The sequence below is a fragment of the Mauremys mutica genome, chromosome 1 (assembly GCF_020497125.1).
Source record: "Mauremys mutica isolate MM-2020 ecotype Southern chromosome 1, ASM2049712v1, whole genome shotgun sequence".
Lineage (NCBI taxonomy): Eukaryota > Metazoa > Chordata > Testudines > Geoemydidae > Mauremys > Mauremys mutica.
In genome coordinates this window covers 180,082,049-180,109,724 of record NC_059072.1, presented here as the reverse complement: position 1 = coordinate 180,109,724, position 27,676 = coordinate 180,082,049, and the positions used below count along the sequence as shown (strand labels likewise).

The 27,676-nt window shown below is 38.0% G+C and overlaps 1 protein-coding gene across 8 annotated transcripts in view; it reads left to right on the top strand.

The window, feature by feature from the left end:
- CADM2 (cell adhesion molecule 2) overlaps positions 1-27,676 on the top strand; it is a 996,746-nt gene that overhangs the window by 926,954 nt on the left and 42,116 nt on the right. For 7 of the 8 annotated variants that reach the window (XM_045002081.1, XM_045002080.1, XM_045002084.1 and 4 more), the window contains one exon: positions 19,741-19,860. The exons of the other annotated variant lie outside the window; for it this stretch is intronic. In XM_045002081.1, coding sequence (XP_044858016.1) covers positions 19,741-19,860 — 120 coding nt within the window. The remainder of the gene's footprint in view (positions 1-19,740; positions 19,861-27,676) is intronic. 8 annotated transcript variants of the gene reach the window in all.

Below are 27,676 nucleotides of genomic sequence, written 5' to 3'. Positions count from 1 at the left end.
TTATGATGAAACTGTTGACTTAATTTTATGTGTGAACTGTCCAGGAGTTGGTGAACAGTCAGTTTCCAGTCTTCAACTGTGGACAGTGCAAATTCTAACACGTTACATACAAAGGAATGACACTACGACCCATTTCTATCTTAATATATGAGATAGTCATGCATTTATTTATGCAGATCTGGAGTTTTGAAAAATAGTGTTAATAATATGACATGCCAAAATGTATAATTTATTAATTAAGAATATGTGATAGTTCTGCATTTGAACCTACTGTGTAATGCCTTAAAGAGGAGCAGAATGCATGCTGACTTTGAATAGAAAGTGTCTTTCTCCATGTCCACAGTCACTGAACATATAAAGCTGGTATTTTGGATGTGAATGTTGAAAGTGAATCTACAATGGTGTGTATCTGGAAATTACTACTGTGCAGATAGTTCAGTTCTTAATGTAGCATTTCAACCACTTTACTTGTACTTCTTGATGTCTTGTTAATAGTGTGCAATGCAATGCTGTGTGTGTTATTGTTCTTTTTGTTCCAAGTATGAGTCTGGGGTTTTTTGACTCTCTATTGAAGCAGAGTTCAGGTAATAGAGTAAAATTTTCCAAAGCATGTAGGTGTTTTTTTTAATTTTACTCATAGTTATTTTACTCTGACTTGCTGTTGAGGTACCACCGAAACTCTGAACTTTCTGTCTAATTTTTTTCTTAATGCTAGGGTTTTTGAAATATAATGTAAACTAAAAACTTTGATGTGTCTGCAGCCTTAACTTCACTTTAATAAAGTTATTGTGTCAAAATTGGACTTCAAAATTACCTAGGTTAGTAAAATCATATAAAATACTATACATGTTAAATGCCAGGTTAACTTCCATTATTTTGGAGTTTATTTATATTGAGGACGACATGAATGCTGAAAACTGTTGCAGCACCATTCAGTTAAAACAGATGAAAAAGTTAAAGCCTACCAATTGCTAATGATGCCCCATTTCCTACAAGGTCATTTATTATCTGTATAGAATAAAAACTATAAAGGGGTTATGATAATTACTCTGTAATCTTGGGCATTTTTAAGTAATTGGAGCATTGTCTTCTTTTATGAGCAATATACAAGTAAAATTTAGGATGCATTGCAGTCAGTAGAGTATAATGACATGCTATTTCATTTTAATAGCTAAGATTTCAATTGATCTTAGCTTGGTGCTACATCAGCAGCATATTGTTCTGCCAACTGGGGTTGCAAAGTTCAGGAATGCCAGGCAGATCTTTGGTTCTAAGCAAGCAGAGCTGCTATCATAACTCTGTGGAAGTAATGTATTATAATTTGAGTAAAGGGGAGTGAGCACAACTTCTGCAAAACTGGTAATGCATCTCTGACTGACAGCTATAAAAAAAATCAGGTATGTGATCCAGGGTCCAGCTCACCGCTCTCCTATGAGTCAAGATCAGAACAGATGGGAAAAGGCGATAAGAGTGAAATACACACATTTGGGATTGGCTTATGACAATCTATTACCACCACATTACCAATACAAGAAATAGTAACGAAGGTTAGTTGTAGTTATTAGGCTTTTTAGTGCAAGTATTACTAACTGTTAGTTTTTGTCAAGTCTAGCTTAGGCAGATATACAGCTATATTTTGTATATGATATAAAGCCAAAAAATATAATTTTAAATGTCTTCATTTGGTTTTCTCTCAATGTAATAAATATAAGGAGAACTGATCAACAATATATACTGTAATGTTCATATGATACTTCTTTAAAAAAAAAAGGTCAGAATTTTGTCACAGCCTGCTTTGAATATTTTAAATTCATTTGACATATATTTTATTTACATTTATTTACATTATAGACTTCTATTTTGCTTTGTGTGTGTGTTGCTGGCTTTTTTTTAAGGGGGGACATGATGGTTCCTATTTTACTAGTGGTAATTTCCAATAACTTTTCATAAAGTTGATTATAACTCTTCATAATTAATACTTCATTTTTACTCTTCAGATAGAATTTGAAATCTTAAAACTTAGGACAGTTTTAGTATAGAACATGGCAGAAGGCATCCAAAACCATAATTTGTAACTTAGCAAAAAACAATTTATTTTTGAAAATAACAGAGTACTACATTTATGCAGTATTAACAACTTTTTGGACCAATGTGATTTAAAATCTACCACATATTATAAGTGAAGCTGATACTGATGTCTATGACTACAGTTGTTTAACTCTTTCTGTTCTAATCCCGTATTTTCAGTTGCTTAGAATTTTGCAAACTTTAATTTGGGCTGGATTTTTCATATTTGGTCTGTGTTTCAAGCTATTGTTTTGGTTCTTAAGTTTCAGCAAAAATGGCTTAGCCATTTCCAAGAACAGGTTTGGGAAAAATATGTAGTTATGGCTATGTTTAAAAAAAATCCAACCAATTTTTGAAGAGCAGTAGCAGCTCCATCATTTGGGACAGGAACTTGAAATCTGGCAGGAAGATAATGCTGGTGTCAGAGCATCTTTTGGTCTCCATTTGAAAATTGACTCAGATTTGGTGAAGTTTTAACCTCTGAAAATTTTCATTTACACACACTTAGTATAATTTATTAGAGATGTCCTGCTAAAATCTATGAATATTCCATCTGAACTAAGCATGCCCCCAGTCCCACTGAGTTTTCATGGGCACTACACATGCTCCAGGCTTCTCCAAATGGGACACAGCAACAGTATAGGAAGGAGTACTGGGCTCAAAGCCTGGAGAACATCATGAGTCTCAGCTCTAGAATTTGATGGTATCAATAATTCTGCACATTTCACAGCCCTTAGTATTGAGCAGGACATTTTACCTCCACGCTACAGATGGGGTAACTAAGATGTTGCGCAAGGTATCTTCAAGCAGTACAGGAAATAGAACCCTGTTTCTAGGTACTGAGTGTAGGTATTGTTTTTAAACAATTTAATCTATTTTAAATGCAATTGCAGGTTGGCAGATCATTCTCGCAAAGAGAATTATAATTAAAATTATAATCCCACTCAAGTAAGGGTCAATGTGTAGCCACACTGCTCTAGGAACACGGCAGTAAACAGACTCAGAGGATACGATTACACTGTGAACTAGAGGTATGATTCCCAGCTCACATATACATACTCACACTGGCTCTCTTCTGAGCTAGGATGCTAAAAATAATTGTGTAGCTGCATAAGAACATAAGAATGGCCGTACTGGGTCAGACCAAAGGTCCATCTAGCCCAGTATCTGTCTACCGATAGTGGCCAATGCCAGGTGCCCCAGAGGGAGTGAACCTAACAGGCAATGATCAAGTGATCTCTCTCCTGCCATCCATCTCCATCCTCTGACGAACAGAGGCTAGGGACACCATTCTTACCCATCCTGGCTAATAGCCATTTATGGACTTAGCCACCATGAATTTATCCAGTCCCCTTTTAAACATTGTTATAGTCCTAGCCTTCACAACCTCCTCAGGTAAGGAGTTCCACAAGTTGACTGTGCGCTGCGTGAAGAAGAACTTCCTTTTATTTGTTTTAAACCTGCTGCCTATTAATTTCATTTGGTGACCCCTAGTTCTTGTATTATGGGAATAAGTAAATAACTTTTCCTTATCCACTTTCTCAACATCACTCATGATTTTATATACCTCTATCATATCCCCCCTTAGTCTTCTCTTTTCCAAGCTGAAGAGTCCTAGCCTCTTTAATCTTTCCTCGTATGGGACCCTCTCCAAACCCCTAATCATTTTAATTGCCCTTTTCTGAACCTTTTCTAGTGCTTGAATATCTTTTTTGAGGTGAGGAGACCACACCTGTACATAGTATTCGAGATGTGGGCGTACCATGGATTTATATAAGGGCTATAATATATTCTCAGTCTTATTTTCTATCCCCTTTTTAATGATTCCTAACATCCTGTTTGCTTTTTTGACCGCCTCTGCACACTGCATGGACATCTTCAGAGAACTATCCACGATGACTCCAAGATCTTTTTCCTGACTCGTTGTAGCTAAATTAGCCCCCATCATGTTGTATGTATAGTTGGGGTTATTTTTTCCAATGTGCATTACTTTACATTTATCCACATTAAATTTCATTTGCCATTTTGTTGCCCAATCACTTAGTTTTGTGAGATCTTTTTGAAGTTCTTCACAATCTGCTTTGGTCTTAACTATCTTGAGCAGTTTAGTATCATCTGCAAACTTTGCCACCTCACTGTTTACCCCTTTCTCCAGATCATTTATGAATAAATTGAATAGGATTGGTCCTAGGACTGACCCTTGGGGAACACCACTAGTTACCCCTCTCCATTCTGAGAATTTACCATTAATTCCTACCCTTTGTTCCCTGTCCTTTAACCAGTTCTCAATCCATGAAAGGACCTTCCCTTTTATCCCATGACAGCTTAATTTACATAAGAGCCTTTGGTGAGGGACCTTGTCAAAGGCTTTCTGGAAATCTAAGTACACTATGTCCACCGGATCCCCCTTGTCCACATGTTTGTTGACCCCTTCAAAGAACTCTAATAGATTAGTAAGACACGATTTCCCTTTACAGAAACCATGTTGACTATTGCTCAACAGTTTATGTTTTTCTATGTGTCTGACAATTTTATTCTTAACTATTGTTTCAACTAATTTGCCCGGTACCGACGTTAGACTTACCGGTCTGTAATTGCCGGGATCACCCCTAGAGCCCTTTTTAAATATTGGCGTTACATTAGCTAACTTCCAGTCATTGGGTACCGAAGCCGATTTAAAGGACAGGTTACAAACCTTAGTTAATAGTTCCGCAACTTCACATTTGAGTTCTTTCAGAACTCTTGGGTGAATGCCATCTGGTCCCGGTGACTTGTTAATGTTGAGTTTATCAATTAATTCCAAAACCTCCTCTAGTGACACTTCAATCTGTGACAGTTCCTCAGATTTGTCACCTACAAAAGCCAGCTCAGGTTTGGGAATCTCCCTAACATCCTCAGCCGTGAAGACTGAAGCAAAGAATCCATTTAGTTTCTCCGCAATGACTTTATCGTCTTTAAGCGCTCCTTTTGTATTTTGAACGTCAAGGGTCCCCACTGGTTGTTTAGCAGGCTTCCTGCTTCTGATGTACTTAAAAAACATTTTGTTATTACCTTTTGAGTTTTTGGCTAGTCGTTCTTCAAACTCCTCTTTGGCTTTTCTTATTACACTCTTGCACTTAAGTTGGCAGTGTTTGTGCTCCTTTCTATTTGCCTCACTAGGATTTGACTTCCACCTTTTAAAGGAAGTCTTTTTATCTCTCACTGCTTCTTATACATGGTTGTTAAGCCACGGTGGCTCTTTTTTAGTTCTTTTACTGTTTTTCTTAATTTGGGGTATACATTGAAGTTGGGCCTCTACTATGGTGTCTTTAAAAAGGGCCCATACAACTTGCAGGGATTTCACTTTAGTCACTGTACCTTTTAACTTTTGTCTAACTAACCCCCTCATTTTTGTATAGTTCCCCCTTTTGAAATTAAATGCCACAGTGTTGGGCAGTTGAGGTGTTCTTCCCACCACAGGGATGTTGAATGTTATTGTAGCTGCAGTAGCATGGGTAGTAGCAGCAGGGACTTGCCATGCTGAATATGTACCCACAGGGTTCAGGTGGGTTTGTACTCAGCACGGCTTGCCTATGCAGCTGCTGCCTGTGCTACCACAGCTATACTGGTGTGCTAGCTCAGCTGAGAGCTACCGTGCGTATGCAGAAATCACACACTTAGCTCATAGTGAAGCCCTAGCCAGAGTCACACTCTGGTTCTTGCTTCCTCTTTGCTCCAGGATGCGGAAGGCTCTACCCACTCCCTGCTCACCACTGCAGGAAGGGGAATAGCAGCCTGCTGCCGCTGTTCTCCCCTCACTCAGGCTTTGATTATGTGGGTAGCCCTTGCATGGGAACAAGGGGACTTTTTACATTGCCTTACTCCCCTGCGCAGGCTCACAGAGGTGTTCATGATTGAACCAATAACCAGGTTCCTCACAGCTATGAAGAGAACATGACCTCCTACCATGGAAAGAATTCTAACTTGAAATTGTAATATCTTTCTCCAGATTTTCATAGATGAACTGTTGGACTAATCAGCAAAACATGTTTCAACTTCCTTTCTATTAAAGTCAATTTCTTAATTGCCATGGAGTTTCTGAACCAGTGCCTCTTTTATAGTGTTGGTGTTACACAAAGCCACAGTGGTACTTCCAACTGCCCTGACTCTGTCCCAGAGACGCATGCCAACTGTCACAGGTTGCAGGAGTGCCTTTTCCTCCTCCTTTCAAATCTTTTATATGCAAAGGAGAAGAGATGGCATAAGCACAGTGTGAGTAGTGCGGTGAAGGTATATATCAGATGAACAGCTCATAGTAGAAAATTAGGTTGCAAAGAGGAAATGTATTGCCCATGGTTGAGAGTGTGAAGCAGCTAAACATAACATTGGGTGTGTAAAACAGTGCTTTTTGGAGGCATACAGGTCCAAAAGTCTAGCTCCCAAGCCCATTTCAAAAGATCTGTGGCTACCTCCTGGGAACAAAGAAACTTCAGTCACTCCTGAGAAAATCTGCAAGGCAGGTATATAGACTAGTTTTCATACCTTTACCAAGCATGACAAGATAAATCTGGTGGTCTTGGGAGATGCATCAGTTCTGAGAGGGACGCTCAAAGCTGTTGTAGGCCAGTAGGGATTTGTCTTCTCTTAAAAGGCTTCAGTGGAGGATTCATATTCGTATCTATTTTTTCCTTGCTTACCCTGTGCTGATAATCTTCGCTGCTGTTTACTTGCCAAATATATTCAAAGACAAATTGGTTTTACCTACAATTTTCTTTTCTACAAGACATTACATCTGACAACCCAATCCACTTTTTCTCATTTTGGGTGGAGTGAGGAAGAAATAGGAAGGGAGTGGAGAGGGGGAAGAAAGGGTCTGCAAGGAAAATCCTAGTAGGAAATAGATTAGTTTCTTCAGCAATTTGCTGTGGACCAGTAATACTCAGACCTCAGTGGTTCAGGACCCAAATTAATGATCAACATTACCCAAAAGAGCCAAGATTACAGAGTAATTATCATAATCCCTTTATAGTTTTTATTCAGAGTGTGAATTCATTGTTTCATTTACTGCATGTGTGTGTATGTATATATTCTAACAGCAAAATGACTGACCAAGTATTATTATTTTATCAAATACAATTGATTAATACATACTAAAAGCATCCTGATTGGTTAATAACTTAGACTGGTTAATGATTAAATCTCAGTGTTTTCATATCATGGGCCGCAAAGAGCCGCAGGAGACGCATTAAAGAGCTGCTTGTGGCTTGCGAGTCTCAGTCTATCACTGCTGTGGATTATTGCTCTGGTGGGCCTCCCTGCCTCCTTTTGTGGCTTCTGTTTCTTTGTTTCTAGTTAGGCTTTCTGGAGCTTTTATTGTATTATTCTGGGGAGCCATTGTAAGGGGTAGGCATTTGAGAGTTGATCTGCTGCCTGACTGCCAGTTCTGTACTGCTTTCATTTCTGATCACCGTTGTGGAGGGTTGCCTGTTATTTTGTATAAAAGAAATTAGCAGTTAGGACCAAATTTCTCTTCCAGCATGTGTTGCAGTATTCTGTGGTCAAACCATGGTATTGCAATGCTTTACTGGCTAAAAATATCTAAGGATTATCTGCCTAGTAGTGTGCTGTTTCCATTTAATAAAGTTGTGGCCTTTGTTTTCAGTTCCAACACATCTGTACCATGTTTGAGCTTGCAATATACAACAGCATGTTGTATGTGACCTGCATGGTAAAAGGAACATGAAATTTTCATTTAAGCTGCAATTTTTAATGCATTTTAATTTTCACAACTGAAATTATTTAGAATAGAAAAAAACCCACATCTTGAAAATTTGACTATGAAAAAGATAGACATTGTTTTTTATCTGGTGGCATGTTGGATTATGCAATGGTATTTTTGTGAGAATTAAGTATGTTCATCTAATACAGTGTCAACTATTAAGCAACCAAATGCACTATACTTCAGCTTGTAAAATTGCCCAAAAAAATTGCCAAAAATTGCCAACATTTTGGCACAAAATACTGTGTATCACTCCCTGTTGAAGCACTTTGGTTTAGGCTCAGTTCCATCCAGTTTTACTTTAAAAATTCTTTTCCATCTTTTTTTTATTAACTTTATAATTATTGTAGTAAATCTCAAGTTGTGTAAACTACTCCCATATCTTGTCCTGAGTTTCTTGGAAAGAATGAAAGCAACATCAAGGAGAAAAGAGATCAGCACTCCACTTTAGTTTTAACTTGTATCTCAGTAAGAGGGAAAATAATATAAAAGAATCACTCCCATCTAGGGTTGCCAAGCCTCCAGGATTGGCCGGGACTCTCCCAGAATCGGCATCGATCTGCTAGTGACTATTGAAAGCAATCCAGGAGATTTTAATAGGCTATTTTAAGAAAATGACATTACTTCGTGTTGGAAAAAAAAATCCTGGAATAGCTTCAGTCAGAGCTGGCAACCCTATTCCCAACTCTTCCCTTCCTTGCCTCTTTCATCCTCCAGCTATGAAACTGACTGAGCATTTTTTGGAATTTTCTTCACAGAAAGAACCACGTGCAATTGTTCTGAAAAAATGTGCCAAGTTTGTTCATGGCTGGTTTGGTGTCTAATTTGTATCAGATGCCATTTTTTCTTACATGAAGATCTCTAAAGGTCTTCTGCTGCTACAGACATTTTTGACATTTTAACTTGAATTAGTTTGGGGACACTTAAAAGATAGTGTCGCTTGTCCTGTGCATTAACAAAAAAATAATGAAAATCACAAATTTGATATGATCAGACAACAACAAATGGCACAGAATACTAGGCACAATATACTAGGCTTGGGGACAAGTCCTGGTGACCATACTCAGGAAATTAGTTTAGCCACTTTTGTGGTACCAATTTTCTTATAGTTAAATGGGCACTTGAGGTATAAACACATTTGCATTTTTGAAGATAATTATGTGAATTTCTATTATGTTCATAAGAGAGGGTGCTTTTGCGGGTGAGGCACCAGACTGGGACTCGGGAGATTTGGGCTCCAGCCACGGCTCAACCACAGAGTTCTTGTGTGATGTTAGGCAGGTCACTTAATCCTGTGCTTCAGTTCCCCATGTGTAAATGTGGATGATACTACTTATTTTCTCCCAACCTTTGTCTTGTCTACTTTAACTGTCAGTTTTTCAGGGCAGGGATTGTCCCTTACCATGCGTTTGTCCAGTGCCTACCATGGTAGAGTTCACAATTGCAGGCGTTAGGCACTACTGTATGTAATTCAAATAATAAATACCACATGTTTACGAGTAAAGCTACTTCAACATATGAATCAATGGAACATGTTCGAGATTACTGTATAATGCCATACTGAGAATCACATAACACCTTAAAACTGAAGCTTTGGTTTGCAATAAATAAATAAATATAGGAAGACTGCAGTCAATGGCTTATTGTGTAAGTGTTACCTAATTTCATCCTGACAAGTTTATACAAAATTTGATGTGCTCTAATAAGCTTCAAAGGCAAAGTGCAGTGTATTTTTTTAATAAGTACTTCAATTAGAAAATGAAGAAAAGAGCACTTCAGTTTTATTCCAGATAGTGAACTGATTTAGTGTAACAATTTCACAGTGCAAAACAGTTAAAAAAAAAAACGATGCTGGAAATATTTAAGGTGGCTTTGAAAAAAATTCAACCTAAGAGCACACATTTGTAGAAATCTAAAGTAAGTACTGTAAGACTCTTGGAACAAGGAAACAATTCATGAAAGGTTAATCGATCTGTTGAATACAAGTTTCGGTCTGGTGCTGGCAGTTGCATTTTATGCTGATATTAATCACTGATAATGTCAAACTTAAACAAAACTCTTCAATCTAGATTATTAAAAATATTCTAAATACAAAATTAGACTGATTTCCTTGAAATGCATAATAGCTTGCAATAATTATTACGTTTAGGGATAATTTTAAGAAAATGTTAGATTCTTAATTGTGTGTATCTGGCATCTCACAAAATGTAAAACACAATTTTAAAAATTAAAATATTTCCATACAGCATTTTAGTTCATCAGCTTCTCCAGTAATAAAATTTTGCAATTAATAATGTAGAAAAACTAAAGACCCAAACCCAATCATATCATAAAATCCCACCTAAATCTTCCTTTAATCTCTGGCCCCTCCACATATGGACTCTGAGCTCCTGGCAAAATGCTTGCAAAAAATGACAGACTTTGCAGCGTGCCTGTAATGTTAACAGATGTGAGCTCTTTTGGATAGAGAAGTGTGTTCCAGAACCAAGGGACCCTTGCTGCCAACAGCTCTCTTGTTTGCATCTAGGAAGCTCCTGGTGCAGTTCCTCTGTTAATGTCAAATGTGGCAGAATGGCATGGAGAAAGAGGTAGTCCCTCAAGTAAGCACTGAGGGCTTTAGAGGTCAAAACCAGCATCTTGGAACCCTGCCTAGAAACTTATCAGCAGCTAGTGCAGGTATTGGAACACTGATGTTATAGGCTCCCTGTGAAACACCCTGCTTAGCAAGCAGGTGGCCATATTCTGCACTTGATTCAATTTTCAAATGCGCTCTGTGTGCAATGCCACATAGCCTTGTGTAGAGTGCATCACAGCAGCCCAGTCTCAAGGTGACAAAGGCATATTAGTGACAATTGTAGCACTCGAAAGAAAAGGCTGCACTCTTTTTAGCCAGATATAAATGGAAAATGCCTTTTTGACTACCACTACTATGTGATCTGCCAGTCAGCCCCAGTTATAATAAAATTCCAAGACTGCCAATCTGCTCACATGTGGTGGGTGCTTTCTCTGAATTTCAGCCAAATCTTGTGGCTGCTGCTTCTATCTCACCTGTATTATTTCAGTTTGTTCTGAATTAATCTTCAGCCAGCCCACCCTTTTTCAGTCTCTATTTTTTATAAAGACATTGGGTTATTTGTTCCTGCTACCAGCTATTTGTGATATAATGGAAATGTATATCTGAATACCAGGAGCATGCTAAGTACTCTTCAGCCCATACTTCCTTATTAACTCTTCTAAGAAGTTGAGCAGGTGGAGTGACAAAATTGAAACTCTCCCCTGGTTTTCCTTTTCCATAGCTAATTAAAAAAATCTTGTCATCCCCTTCTAGGTTTTTCACAATTCTACTTCACCCTATTTGTCTGCTGTCTTCACTCTTATCTCCTCAACCCACCCCTAACCCCTTTGCTCCATTGGCGATACCATTTGTTCATTTCTACTACAAACTTCTATGGAGTTCTGTCTTCATGCCTTTGCAGACCTTATCAATAGGGACACTAGCTCCTCTTCCTAGTAAAGTCTTCACAATACCCTCTTCTGCAGGGATGCGTAAACAAAATCAGCCATCCAATAAAGGCAAAGTTGTAAGGCAATCAGGGTCAGCTGACTGGGTTTTTTTTAATTGTCAAAAGGCGTGGAACCATCAAAAATCCCCAAGTGGGCAATAGCTACCTGTGTAAGCATGTGGACTTATTTTTCTCACTCCTTCCCCACTCCTCCCTCCTTTGTTTGTCATGCTTACAAACTCTTGTTACTTTTGTTTCAGATTAGATTGTAAACTCTTCTGGACAGAAATTGTATTTGTAGAATACCTAGCACAATGGGGCCCTGATCATGAATGGGGCTTTTGGGTGCTATAACAGTGTAAACAAGAGATATTATTTAAATTCACCGAGCCAAATTCTGCAATGTTGTGTGCCAACTCCCAGTAGTAATTGCATAAATGTAACGTGAGAGCAAAATCTGGGCCTTGTGTGTGTATATATACTATGTTGACACCAACTTTTAGCTTAACTAAAAAAGAGAAAAACTGTTTTTGTTTGTTTGTTTATTTGTTTTTTAGTTTTTAAATTGTGTGTTGCTTTATTTTCCATCTATTACTGAAATCTGCTGCTTTCAAGATTAGAAAAAGACCCGTAAACTTTTAACAAGAGGGAAGAGAGATACAATTCTTTTAATTCCTAGTTTATAAGGAGAAAGCAGTAGAAACCAAGATCCTTGTGTCTCAATGCTTTGACTTTTTTCTGTTTCCCACCCTACCAAACAGTGTTTAATAAAAACTTAATGAACTCCCACATCTTACCATTAAGGTGTCTTCCTATTTTTAGTATTGTCTAGAGATTCATTAAACTTCTTAGAATCATGAAACTATGTGAATCTATTTTATTCTCCTTCCAAACTGACTAGTTATTTTAGCCAAGCTATATGCCTTGCATTATGAACTAATCAGAAGTTAGTCCTGACTTTTATTGTTTTAACTAAGACTTGGATCTACATAATCTATTTATTGAAATGCTTTAAAAAACAAAACAAAAAAAAAATAAAAATAACCTACAGTATGCTAGCAAAAACCAAAAAACCAAATCAAACATAAATTGCCATCTCAGAGCTTCATAAATCTGAATCAATTAGTAAAAGTATAAATAGTGATCTCATGTCCACAAAGCTTGATGATCTTTCAGTTTCACAGCTAAGGAGCTATCGTCACATGACATTCAAGCCACAGTCTCTTTGTTCAGTCCCAGTTTCTGGGAACAACAGCAAATACAGCTCCCTTTGGATTTAAAATCTTGCTAAATAATTCAGTAATACATATTACAGTCTCTGATTAAATTTTGCACAGAGTAGTGAGATTGTTTCCAGGTAGGTCATCACTCAGTTCAGTTAACACTTACAGTCTCTTTCATTCTCAGCCGGAATACCACAGGGTCCATCTATCATTATCACTTTGTCTTTTAATTTTTCTGTCAGCCTTTGTCAAACTTGAAACAGAAGCTTTTTATATATTTTTTTGGCATTGCAGCTATTGTTATTTGAAATTGCACCCAATTATTTTACAGCAGTGCCAACTCTTATTTCATGGGAACTTAAGAGCAGAATGCATGTGGGCTAGATCTGAGTGGTGTAAATTGATATAGCTCCATTAACTTAAAGGATGAATGACTTGTGCCTTCTGGGGCACTGCTGTACTTGGTGCAGGAAAGAGGGGAACTGGTATGGGCTTCCTGATCCTCAGAACCATGCTAGCCCTGAGGATGATTAGAACTGCTCCTGCACATCTCTACATTCTGCAACTGGTATTGGGTCCTTAGTGGACAATCTTTAAACCAATGGAGGGCTGACTTGATGGAGTGCAGCTGCCTCACCCTTCTCTCCACTGGTTATGGCACAAATGCACCAATAACGAGTTCCCCTCTGACAGTGGAATTCTCAGCTAAGCATTTGCACTCCTGTTATGGCACTCTGTGCCATCAGAGAGACACAAAGAAGTTCCCTTTGCTTTAAAATTTGGCCCACTATGTTTATTTTTGGGCATTATAAAGTATGGGCACAACTAGAATTAGCCGCAGTGTCTGACACCTAACACATTTGTTTTCCATAAAACTGTATTATCACAGTGCTTTTGAATGGTGTCTTTAAATAGGCTGAATTCCAGTCATAGCATGGGTATCATCATAGGTAATAAAGGAGATATTACGATCAGTACATTGTTTCAATTAATATTAACCTAATTACTAGTCAACAAGTAATCATCTGTTTTAGTAGCTAGAGTTGAAATTAATGCTGACTATGAATAATCTTATTTGATTACTTGCCTTTTCTGTAACGTTTAAAGACCTCTGTTCTTAGATATATGTAACTAAAATCTTTTATTAGGGTATCTGTATTTTTATTTTAGTAATTTATTTAGTGTCTTGTATCATCTATAACAGTTTTTAGGAACTGAAACGAAGTCTCAGAAAAGAATACAGCATTTTACCTGAATATGGCCCCATTTTATGGTTTATGCATATTTTAAGCCTCTAGTAGGAAGAAAAACAGCACTTTTGAATTAAAAGCTGGGTTTTTTTACTCTCCTTTGTTGCACTGTATCTTTGAAAAAGGCAGTTAAAGTAGGTAAAGTTGCTACACCATTAAAGCTGAACGTATATATATTTTATTAAAAAAAGACAAGTACAGTATGTGGCTATAGCCATCTACATTAGTCAAGCAAATATAAGAGAACCAAATGTATTTGTGTCATAAATTCAACAAATGAACAGATGGAATATTTTTCAAAGTGCATATGGGGGAGAAAAAAGAAGGTTGTGAACAAAGAGAATTACTGGATTTTTTGTATGAAGTTTATATTTAATGTCCAATAGTACAGAGCAAAAGGAATGATCTTGTAGCTAATGCTTTTAATTAGGTCTTAAAAGTTCTGGGTTCAACTCCTATTTTTGCCACTGAGTTTGTGGAACTCTAGACAAATCATTTACTATCTGCCTCAGTTCCACATCTACAAAATGGGAATAATATTTCCTGCTTTACAAGGATGACTACTTCAATATGTGTGAGGCAATGAGATGTTATATAAATGGGACATAGGCACTTGAATACAAAAGTTCCAGAAATCTTCAAGCTGTTCTGATCATAATGGTCCTGAGTGTTTAGAGGCATGAGATTAATACAAATTTAATGTCAAGTATCAGAGGGGTAGCCGTGTTAGTCTGGATCAGTAAAAGCAGCAAAGAATCCTATGGCACCTTATAGACTAACAGACGTTTTGGAGCATGAGCTTTTGTGGGTGAATACCCACTTCGTCGGATGCAAGTAGTGGAAATTTCCAGGGGCAGGTATATATATGCAAGCAGGAAGCAAGCTAGAGATCACGAGGTTAGTTCAATCAGGGAGGATGAGGCCCTGTTCACAGTTGAGGTGTGAAAACCAAGGGAGGAGAAACTGGTTCTGTAGTTGGCAAGCCATTCACAGTCTTTGTTTAATCCTGAGCTGATGGTGTCAAATTTGCAGACGAACTGAAGCTCAGCAGTTTCTCTTTGAAGTCTGGTCCTGAAGTTTTTTTGCTGCAGGATGGCCACCTTACGATCTGCTATTGTGTGGCTAGGGAGGTTGAAGTGTTCTCCTACAGGTTTTTGTATATTGCCATTCCTAATATCTGATTTGTGTCCATTTATCCTTTTCCATAGAGACTGTCCAGTTTGGCCAATGTAAATAGCAGAGGGGCATTGCTGGCATATGATGGCGTATATTACATTGGTGGACGTGCAGGTGAATGAACCGGTGATGGTGTGGCTGATCTGGTTAGGTCCTGTGATGGTGTCACTGCTGTAGATATGTGGGCAGAGTTGGCATCGAGGTTTGTTGCATGGATTGGTTCCTGAGCTAGAGTTACTATGGTGCAGTGTGCAGTTACTGGTGAGAATATGCTTCAGGTTGGCAGGTTGGCTGTGGGCGAGGACTGGCCTGCCACCCAAGGCCTGTGAAAGTGTGGGATCATTGTCCAGGATGGGTTGTAGATCCCTGATGATGTGTTCGAGGGGTTTGAGCTGGGGACTGTATGTGATGGCCAGTGGAGTCCTGTTGGTTTCTTTCTTGGGTTTGTCTTGCAGTAGGAAGCTTCTGGGTACACGTCTGGCTCTGTTGATCTGTTTCCTTATTTCCTCGTGTGGGTACTGTAGTTTTGAGAATGCTTGGTGGAGATTTTGTAGGTGTTAGTCTCTGTCTGAGGGGTTAGAGCAGATGTGGTTCTACCTCAGTGCTTGGCTGTAGACAATAGATCTTGTGGTGTGCCCGGGATGGAAGCTGGAGGCATGAAGGTAGGCATAGCGGTCGGTAGGTTTTCGGTATAGGGTGGTGTTAATGTGACACCAAATCAGATATTCTTTGCTACTTTTACAAATTTGATGTATCACCAGTTGAACAAGAACACAGCTTTAAAAATACACCAATAGTGATTTCTGTGCCCTAAACAGCAGCTTCTACTGTACTTTGCTGAATATTAGAACATGTTGCCATCTGGCTGATTTAAAGGAAACATCCTTCTAGGTTTCAAGACCCACTATATATCACCCATATCTCACTCCATGTCAGCAAACAATGAAAGCATAGAGTGTGCTGCAAATGGTTTTCTCCTTGTAGGGCAATCAAAAATGTTTTGTTTGCTGTTATGCAAAATCACTTTTGAGGCAATGACCAGTAAATTGTTCAAAAGTACCAAAAATGATTTAGGAGCCTGCCTGATCTATGAGGAAAGATTAAAAAAAAATGAGTATGTTTAGTTTTGAGAAAAGGAGACTGAGGATGTGTGTGGGGGGCGGGGGGGCTGATAACAGTTTTAAAAAATGTTAAGGACTGTTACAAATAGGACTGTGATCAATTGTTCTCCATGGCCACCGAGATTAGGACAAGAAGAAGTGGGCTTAATCTGCAGCAAGGAGGGGTTACATTAACATAAAGTATAAGGGTAGTTAAATTCTGGAATAGGCTTCCAAGGGAGGTTGTAGAATCCCCATCATTGGAGGTTTTTAAGAATGGGTTGAAAAAATACCATTCACAGTTCTAGGTTTGCTTGGTTCTCCCTCATTGCAGAGTTTGAACCTGATAACTTCTAGAGGTCACTTCCAGCTCAACATTTCTGTGATTCCATCTCAGAAACAATCAATGGGAATTAGGGTCCCAAGAGGCTAAATCTCATAAATATGGGACTTTGGCTCCTAAGTCACTCATGTGCTTTTGAAAATTATCACCCAACATCTACAGTTAGGTTAGCCAAAGTGTGATTTTAAGGATGAAATGCAGTCCACAGAGTTCTAAAATGTGTGGTTTGTAGTTGCTGTAAGGATAGATACGTAGTTACTAATATAAGAGAGTGTGCCAAATGAGATGTGATGTTACTATAGGAGTGACTCTACTGAACATAACCAATGTGAGCGAGATGTTTCCAGGACCCTGAGGAGACTCAGACTTAACTCAGAGTGCAGATGGATCTTCTCTCCAACCAAGCTGACTCCTGCTTGCTAACTCAGCATGACAGTTGCCCTCTTCCAGTAACTTTAGGGTATGAATAAAGTTGCTGAACCACAGACATTTTATAATAAATTTATATTCCTTCTATTAAAAAAGTAACATGAACATGCCAGTATTATGTGTACATTTATTTTGATTTTAACACAGCGCAAATTATATGTAAATTAGTTTAATTCTTGAGACGGAGGCCAAGCTGTCCATTGGGCATTTGGTGTCACGCCTTGATCTGGATGCTAATTTCTGGACAGTTTCATTTTTCTCTGAGATCAGAAAAGATTATTCTTGTCCAGCCAATAGCATCTGCTAGTGCCCATTAACAAGTCTCCCTCACCCTGTAAAGGTATGAGAGGTGAGGGATGTAATTTTAGATCTGAAACGTTGTGAGGAAAACTTCCAAACCATAAAAAGAATCAGCAAATAAATCAGGGGTCGGCAGCCTTTCTGAAGTGCTGTGCCGAGTCTTCATTTATTCACTCTAATTTAAGGTTTTGCATGCCAGTAATACATTTTAATGTTTTTAGAAGGTCTCTTTCTAGAAGTCTATAATATATAACTAAACTATTGTTGTATGTAAAGTAAATAAGGTATTTTAAATGTTTAAGAAGCTTCATTTAAAATTAAATTAAAATGCAGGGCCCCCCGGACCGGTGGCCAGGACCCGGGCAGTGTGAGTGCCATTGTAAATCAGCTCACGTGCCGCCTTCGGCACACGTGCCATAGGTTGCCTACCCCTGAAATAAATGATTCTGAAGTCCACTGGCAACCCATTCAAATCAATATGTGACAAACTCAGTAGAATGATGAAAAAGATTGTTATTAAGCATAAATGCAAATGACAGAAGTAGGACGTTTACAGTGGTTCAATTGCACATTTAGGGAAGTCACCTAAAACAAATGTAAGGCTTGTTCACTATGTTCGGTGTATAAAACTCATATATAGCTGCCTTTTTAAAAAAATGTATCAAGTTTTGCATTAAATATCAGGTACGTTTTTTTTCTTCTAAATAGTGCAGATTTTATCAGATATCCATCTAGGAAGGAGTTTCACATTATGGGAAATAATTGTATACATCAGTGCATATAACATATTTTTTATAAAATGTTAATTAATTTCTAATGCTAGTTAAAGACAGTTCTATTTAATTATAATGGCAGTCACACTCCCGGCAATATTACAGTTTGTCCTAGTGATTAATGTGTCTACATTCGTTATTTAAAAAGCTTATTTTCTTAATTTTGCTGATTTGGGAATATTTCCTACTGAAGAACAGGTATAAACATCAGTGTACTAAAGGTGAAAGAGTGATCTCATGCAGCTCTCTGATATTTTCCAAAGTGGAAAATTCTGCAGGTATAGAGTATAGAACAAATAATGATGTTATTTATCAAAAGCAAAATAACTGAGGGAATGACAGGGAAACTTTTTTTAAATGGCAAAATAATCTGTCATCCAGCCTGAAAATAATGCAAATATGTGAAATCAAAAGCCAAAGGAAATAATTAGTTCGTGCTGAACTCAGGACCCCATTCCTGAACTGTCTCCCTCAGGGCCCAATCCTGTGAAGTGCTGAGCATCTTTGACTACCACTGAATTCATTGGGAGCTGATGGTGCTCAAGGAGATGCATGATTGGGCCCTTAATAAATTACATCTTTCTGTAGCAAGGCAAGACTGAAATGATGGGCCAGATTGTGATCCCGAGGCATGTGGGTAGCACATTGCTTCTGAAGTTACTTACTTACTCCCCGCTCAAGCCAATGGGGCTATGTATGGAGTAAGAATGGTATTCACCATAAGGAGTTCAGAATCTCGCCCTTTGCCTTTAAAACCGAGGTCTGGGAAATCTGTGCAGATGCTTTTATCTTCCTTATTGAAGTGTTTTCCTCTATTTCCTTTCATCTTTTCTTATTTACAGTCCCTTCCTAGGCAAAAGGAACATTGATCTTTATTGCTCTTGGCAGTGCAGATCTAAGTATTGTGTTTCTGTATGTATGATTGTTTCCTATATATTTAAATCACATTTTACTATAAGGAATTTTGATTGTGATCTGACCAAAAGCAATGCATTTAGCTTAGCAGATCTGCATTTACTCAGCTCAGAGTATGACCAAGAGATGTTTTGTAGGATGCCGTTGTTGAAGACTTGCGCCTTTTCCTACTTCTACATACACCTGTAGTTATAAAATTACCATGAATCTTTCTGGATGTTGAGTTTCAAATGAAATTTCTTAGGAGTTATTAAAATACTGCTATATGTTAAGTATCCCAGTTTCAGGATGATTGTAAAACTATTTTGCCTGTTAGTAAGGGTAAGGAGTTTGAAATGTACTTTGCTCTGGATCTCAGCAGACAACTGGGTCTTAAACAAATTTGTGGGAAGAAGACAAGCAAACCGAAAAAAGCAGCTTTTATAGTTAGTAGCAATTTCCCCTTTTTCCTTCCATTGAGTCTGTCTGAAAATAGGTGTTTTAACATACTGCCATTTCTCGTTAACATGTGTGTGTTTATTTAGCATGATGGTGTTGTTTTTTTCATCTCCCACTCTGACACAGCATGTTTCATCTATATTTGGTTTCTACCATATGAGACCTTTAAAATGGCTCAGTGAAGAAATGGATTCTTGTCACTTAAATATTCACTCTCCAGATCTGTGGAAACTTGATTGTTTTAACAGTGTTTTAAATTCTTTTCCCTTGATGTTTGAATATAAAACTAGAGAGTGATATGTCAAGAATTTCAAGGTACCCTACTGTACCTGTAATAATCTGTGTGAAGCATGTTTTAATTTATACATTTTACTACATATTTGTATTTACAAATTGAACCATTATTATGCTTCTCCTTTGTTTGCATGATATGATTTTATTTTATATTTTTTTTCCACTCACCAGATGTTTCCAACACTTTGCTTCCCACCACTGTCATCCCCTCACTTACCACTGCAACAGTCACAACCACTGTAGCCTTAACAACCAGCACAGCCACATCGGCAACAGCCATCAGCACCAGAGGTACAGTATTCTTCTTTGTTATGGCCTGAAAAACCCATTATAAATAGGAAATTATAGGGAATTTTAAAGGGGATAGAAAATGCTCAGGAGGGAATTTAATCATTTTGCCTAAATATGTGTTTATATAAAGTAATAAATACATATGACAATAGTTAAGAAGGTCTAATAAAACATTCTTACCACTCCAGCAATGAGTGTGTAAACTTTTATAGGGTGACTTAATTATTTATTTACGTTTGCACTTCATTTTTTAAGGTTAGCAACTTTAACTCTTATGTAAAATGCAAATATGATATTTTAAAATAAGCATTACTTTTTTAAACTGGTTATTATTAATAGCATTCATAGTGTTAGTTTTTTTTATTAATTATCAATTACTAGTAATTAATGATTTTGCTTCCTGGTACTAATGTGGAATACAAGATACCTATCTTGCATTTGGAATTTCTATAGACTTAATCCTGATTGTAGTACAATGGAGATCTTTCTCATGCTTGTTAGTCTTAAGTTTTAAGAAGCTTTCAATTTAAAGAATGTCTTTATCTTACCTGAGCTACAGTATATCAAATGAATTTTCTTTTCCCTAGATCTCTATTTTAAGATGATGTTTCTGGTAGTGTCCTGCCCTGCCTTGGGACAGAATCTAGATTCAGTTCCTAGGCTTAGTCTCTTATTCACAGGCCCTGCACATACTGTGAGTGTTGCAAAGGGTGCTTGGCATTAGAGGATTGTGTGCCTTGCTTCATAAACTAACATCTCCCTCTCTGATTAAGGAGCAGTTTTCATGTAGTCTTAAAAAAAAAAGTAGTGTAACCTCTGAGTTAGGCTTGAAATAAAAAGTGGGAGAAGGATCTTCCGTCATCCATTGAAGGCACCAATGAATTAAAGAGAGAGAGAGAGAGAAATACATTTAAATACTGTCAAGACATATTTCTATAATGAGGCGTAAATCTCTTGGGAAAGCTAGGACTACTTTTGTTCTGAAAACCTTTCTCTCTAGAAGCATTTTCATGATAAACACATTAAAACTGGGTTTAAGTTTATGACCTAGTAGCTGAAGCACTGGACTGGGAAACAGGAGACCTGGATTTTATTCCTGGCTCTGCCATTGACCTGCTGGGTGACCTTGGGCAAGTCACTTTCCCCTCCCCTTGCCACAGTTTCCCCATTTGTAAAATGGAGATAATGACTCTGCCTTTGTAAAGCTCCTGGAGACCTATGGATGAAAAAGTGCTATATAAGAACTTGGTATTATTATTTGGAATGGTAGGATTTTTCCTGAACCTGTCTAAAACCCGTGTAAAAAGATTAGGCAATCCTGGCAATGATATCCACAGTTGTTTCACTAATAGTGCATTAATATTTTAGTACCGTGACCTCTGCATGAAATTAAACTGACCTACAATCTCAAAATACATATTTTTATTTTATTAATCCTCATACAATGTCCACAGTGTGAAAATGTGTGACCTTCTTAATGATAAGAAAAAGTGGAAAACATTACAGAAATATCTACCAACTGTAAGGAAGAGAGATGTTGTAAATAGCAGCTAGGCAGCAAATGGCCATTTTAGGGCTATAGTGGCTTGTCTTTCTTAAATTAAAATGCTGGCTATTAGAAAAGAGGGAAGTTTCCTAAAAAAGGATGATTCTACCCCATGGAGTTGCATTAGGACTATGCATTTATACAGGAAAGTATTTGGGGGGTACTGACTGAATTCCCACATTGTTGAGGGCCGGAGGTGTGGATGAAAGACATTTCTAGGTTTTTCAGGCTGGAGTGCAGTGTTCTGAAATAGACATTTTTTTGGTTGCTGTATGTTGCTGGAATCACTGAGATACACTAAACTGCTGATGTCAAAACCATCTTTCTGCATCATGCAGTGTTGCTTCTTTGCATAGGATCTCACTCCCAGCAGGGGCGGCTCTAGCCATTTCGCTGCCCCAAGCACGGCGGCATGCCGCGGGGGGCGCTCTGTTGGTCGCCGGTCCCGCGGACGTGCCTGCGGAGGGTCTGCTGGAGGGACCAGCGGACCCTCCGCAGGCACGCCTGCGGGAGGTCCACCGGAGCCGCCTGCCGCCCTCCCGGGACCGGCAGAGCACCGCCCGTGGCATGCTGCCCCAAGCACGTGCTTGGCGTGCTGGGGTCTGGAGCCGCCCCTGCTCCCTGGCTTCTTAAGTGCTAATTTTGTTCGTTTGGATGTTTTGCATTACGGAATGACTGGTAAAGAAGTATTTCATTTGTAAGCTTCAGTCCTCCTGTATATTAGAATATGTTTAATCTGACATTGGAATGAGCATTAGGATGGGTTCAGACAAGCAGCCAAAAGTCCAAATGCTTGACTGAACCCGATCCAAATTTTCTGATCCTATTCAGGTGATTTCCAGTATTGCTTGTTTCAGGCCGTGAAGGAAATACCACAGGAACAAACCTTTCTGAGGCATTACTGTTTATTATCCCAGCAGGAATTAGGACGTGAAGGGGCTCATAAAATTGAGAAGTTATTCAAATAGTTTCAAACCTACAACATTGTTAGTTTTGGCTCCTATTTGAGTGTGGGGTGAAGGTTCTGTTGGTTCTTATTTTATCTCAACTTGTTCATCCATCCCTTAATCTAAATTAGTGGAAGTTTGCTCCAGATTTTGTGTCTGTAGATAAAGTGTGTTTGAATTGGTTTCTAATGGTGTTTTAACAGCTAGACAATCTCCTTTGTGTTTTGTCTGGTGTATTTCTGATATTTTACTAACATTATAACTCTATATTTATGCTTCAAGATGCATGTATGATCCCTCAATTTGTTTTATTATTACTTGCAGTAAATAATATCTTTCAGGAAGTGTTTTAAAATGTCACTCCTTAGGTTATATCATTCCTATGAGATGCCCTTTGAAGAGTTATAATATGGGTGTAGTTTGGATGGGCCAGGGAGGCATTGCTCTCACCCCACAAACTGCAAACCTCGGGCAGGCGCAGAATTCCTTCCCTCCCACGCCTGTGTGAGCCCTGTTGGCCTGACAGGAGCTGCCTGCCCAAATCTAGAAGTAAAACTATGCCTACGGTTATAACGTAAGACATGTAGCTCCTATGCTTAAGAGTGTGCCTGAAACATCAAATTATTTTATGTTACAATAATTCCATATCTCACTGTGCCTATGATATATTCTACTTATTCCACATGAAGTAAAACTGACAGTTGATTCTAAAGTTTTGTGAGCCAGGTGTTGTCTTTGTTTGCCTAAAGGTCAGCAAGCAATATGGAGAAGTTCCTGTGTCTCCTTCAATAACTAACATATTTTACAAAAGGCCTCCATAGTCAAACTTTTCACTCGCTCACACGCACACCCACATTCATATTTGAACTTATGCTGAATCCTGTAAATATTAAGTGATTGTGTATTACACTTCAGCTTGGAAAATCTGAGTGCAATTTGATGCTGGGAAAGAGGGCACTCCTTTATAAATTTGTCTGGCAGGTCTTAAGCCTTAACCACCACGTTGAGGAAAGCATAACAAAATGAGACCAAAATGTGCGGAAGAAAGAAAGCTAGAAAACGGAAAAAAGGACAAGTACATTGTATATGAAGAGTTTCCATTTTACCAGGTTTTATGTCCCTTTGCCCTGCCAGAACCGCACAAAGGGACCTTAAACTTGCCCCAAGTGGACAGCTGAGGAATCCCCTAGGGCTCTGAGCTAGCATGCCTGGCTCTTGGCACACTCACAGCCCTCCAAAATGGAAGCCCTTTCTCCCTCCCAGAAATTATTTCACCAGTCTTTTTTCCCTTCACTGTTCTTTCTGTGGTTAAATCCCTTTCCTGACTGGCAGGAAAACAGACACAGATCTTGTAAGCCTTGATAGCCGTGGCTTAAACTGTTAAAGAACTATAAAAAAATAATACAGGTATGAGTATAATAATGTGTGAACAGTCAGATAGCAAAAGAAAACAAATTCATTATTTAATATATTCAATTATATTGCTCATATGTGGGTGATTCAGTCTCGACTGACTCACTTGTGAAATGATTGTGCCAAAATGTTCAAAGCTATATATAGCAATGCCTCAAAACATCTCCAAAAGTCATTGCACATAACACAGGATATAGTGCTGTTTCCAGGCAGCTGCACTGGGAACTTCAAGAGTTTGTGTAATACTCAGAATGCTTAAAAAGTCAAATTTTAAAAATTTCACTGCTCATCCATGCCCACTTCACTTCTTTTTTTTATTAAGGCTCTGGTATAAAGAGGTATAAATGACATCTGTGGAACTAAATATAAAAATGGGTTTACATTAAATTAAGGGAGGTACTGAGTGTTTGATCATTATGGTTTAGTTTAAATTAAAACTGACTATTTTTATTTAATCACACAGAATTTCAACAGTCTGAACTGTTAGATTACTCACATTTTTTTCTCTCCCCTTTCCTTTTTATCTTAGTGTCGGTATAGGAATAAAAAATTGACTAGAGCATCTGTTTTATTAAAGCAAGTTAAACTGTAAGAATTACCTGGGCAGTGCTTCCATTCCCCGGCTCCTTTGATATCAAAAGAATATTCAGCATTATCTGTTCTTTGCTTGTGCCTTCACTTTTCTTCCATGTGATCTCATTAACGTACCTCAGTACTTTGAGATATTGACAGAGAGATAAACCACCAAGCAACAGAGAAGTCATAGAATATGCAGGACCAAAGGGGCCCAGCACTGTTAAACAGTGACTGAGATAAGGAAAGAGTTATATCTTAAAGATAGCTACTGTATGTTTACTTACATTCACCACTAATAATAAATAGAGCTATCAGTGTGTAATCTTAAAAGCAGTTTTGTCTGACAGCATTTTAAACAGCTAGTTGTTTTATAGACTACTTTATAACTGGGTGGCTGTAACTTAACAATAAATTTGTGTCTGCTTTCACTCAAACCAGATAAGGAAATTACAACTCTTTTCCTCTCTCCCTTCACCAGTTTTAATCAGCTCCCACTAGTTTACCAACCTCAGGATTTTCCTACAGACCTAAACATATGCAGCCTGAGTCCAGAATATGGACTACTCTGTAAGCTATGATTTTTTTTTCTCCAGAGACCCTGTCAAATGCATTAGCATCTACACTATGAGAATTGATTCCCACCCTGTAATGACTTGATGATTATTTTATGCTCTTTTCTTTCCCAATCTCCTTTGCTCTGTTTCAAGAATGCACTGAGTCTCCAAGTTGCATCCAGACTTCTGAGACTTCTTAGAACTGGAGATCTCAGCATATCCCTAGAAACAGAAAGAAACAGAGAGCAAGACATCTGAACTTAAAGAACAAGATTAACCCTGACTCCAAGGTCAAACTACAGAACGTCTTTCCTAGTTCTAAACGTAATACTAGCATGGAGGCTTGGTCCAGAAAAAGTCCAAATGGACTTTTATGGAATGTTGGGGAATTTAGGACTGTTTAAAAAAAAATCGAATCCACCTACACAGCAGCTTCAGGGGGCACCAGCTGTTTATACAGAGGTTCCAAAATAGTTTTGTCTTCACTAAAGCAAAGAAATAGGAATATTACCAGCCCTGCCTCTTTCTCAGCACGTTGCATGTTTTTCCTGACTGCACAAAAGCTCCAAGGTGCTACAGCCCTACACTTAGGAGAATTTCTGATTTGAGGGTCCTATGTGTTGAGAGAAACCTTTTCATTTTCCACAAAGAAAATGGGATTCTCTGAAAATCACCCACACAGAATTCATCTTAAAGGTTGTAAAAGGATAAAATGTTTCCTTCCTTCTGCTCAGATTCCATGTACAACAGGCAAAAAAGCATAGTATATGTTTACACCTACACAGGCCTTCTAAGATATATATAAAAAGAGCTTGATGCCTTCAGTGTCTTATAACCTTTAATATTGAAGTTATCAATCTCTGTATAAAGCCAGCCATCAACGAGCCTAAAAGGGAAAGAATATCATCGTAATGACCATTTTTATCTAATCTCTAGAGTGCTGACATGGGTCATAATAGTTCCTACATTTTATTCATGTCTAGAGATTTCCGATAGTGAAGAATAAATGGAATTAGAAGACACAAGATAGAAAAAATTCCTTTTTTACCTGTTAATTTTTGTGTGTGAAGCGTATGCCTACGCTGCAATAAAACACCCGCAGGTGGCCCGTGGCAGCTTATGCAGGCTCAGCAGGCTCGGGCTCTCCGGCTATCAAACTGAAGTATAAATGCCCAGGTTCAGGCTGTAATTTGATAGCCCCACAGCCCATATCAGCTGACACAGGCCAGTTGTAGGTGTTTTATTGCAGTGTAGACATGCCCTAAATGATTGTCTACAGATTCTTCCCCACCCTTCATTGCCAAAAAATGATTAATTTCATATTTACATCATACTTAGATGGCAAACTATTTTTGTGATTGCCTATACTTTGAATACTGCACTTTCTAAAAGGTAGGTGTGGGATGACTGAAATTTACTTGGGTTTTCAGTGTTATCTGCAGAGACTTATTTTTAACTTCAGGCTCCCCTGCAGATTTGGAGATAACTAAGCGCCCCACCTCCAATAAAAGAGCAGTTAGTGATACCATTTTTCATGTTGAGTAATCCCTTACTATATTAGTATAGCCCAGCTGATTTCAGTGGGATGGCCCATGGTTTAATGTGCTATTCATAAATTTTAATCTTTGAATCTATTAAATCCAGGAAGGGACTATTAGATTATCTAATCTAACCTCCTTTATAACAGAAGGCATAGAATTTTACCCAGTTACTCCTGTAATGAAGCCCAATAACTTGTGTTTGACTAAAGTATACTGCCCAAAAAGAAGCCACAATCTTGATTTGAAGACTTCCCTTGGTAGTTTGTTCCAATGGCTAATAATCCTCACTGTTTAAAAACATGTTCCTTACTTCTAATTTGAATGTGTCTAGCTTTAATTCCCAGCCATTGGTTCTTATGATTTTCTCCACTAGATTAAAGACCCCATTAGTAGCTGGTATTTTCTCCACATATTCAGTGTAAATAAAAGCATCAGAATCTGCCCTAGAATTATCAATTGTATTTCACTTGGGTGGGCTGAATCCACAAGTGTCTGACTCTTATTAAGATCTTGCTATGGTTTTGGTATGCATTTTGGGGGGGCGGGGCAGGAGGAACGGGTTATTTATCCTTATATGTAAATACAGTATCAAGGGTGTAGGCTTTTTAAAGGAAATACAGCAAGCTTCTATTTAACAGTCAGGTAAGGTATGCCAGTAGTGTCTGTTGAGCTTGATGCTTTGTTGCTGGGCTTAATTTAAATGAGATCCAATGGTGTGTGTGTATATATATATACACATTTCTATTTTTTTTCTTTTGGGGAGATTTTTGTGGACTTTAATAGTGCCCTGTAAAAACTGAGATGAATTTTTCTAAATGTACTCTATATTGCAGAATTTTGACGTTTTCTCTACTATTCAAAAAAGACAAATAATAAATAAATATAATTTAGTATCACTATAGTTAAAAACATGTGACAAATAAGTTAACAGTATGTTTACATTATGATGTGAAGAGTTAATATCCAAAACAGGGTCTAAAAATTAGGAAAGGAACAGTAGGAGAAAAAAAATGCTTTATATGTTTCAAATTTATTAGCAACACCTTTAATAAGAAATATACGTCTGTCTCACTAACCAGAAAACTAGAGTAATCAGCTGTGCCTTTGAAGTTGAAAAGATTACTGAATCTGCCCTTGCCTTCTCTGATACTTGAAACAGAGTTAATAACTTCCGGCACGAACTTCATGAAACACTGAATTGATACTAATTATACTAATGTTTTGCAATAAAGATGACCT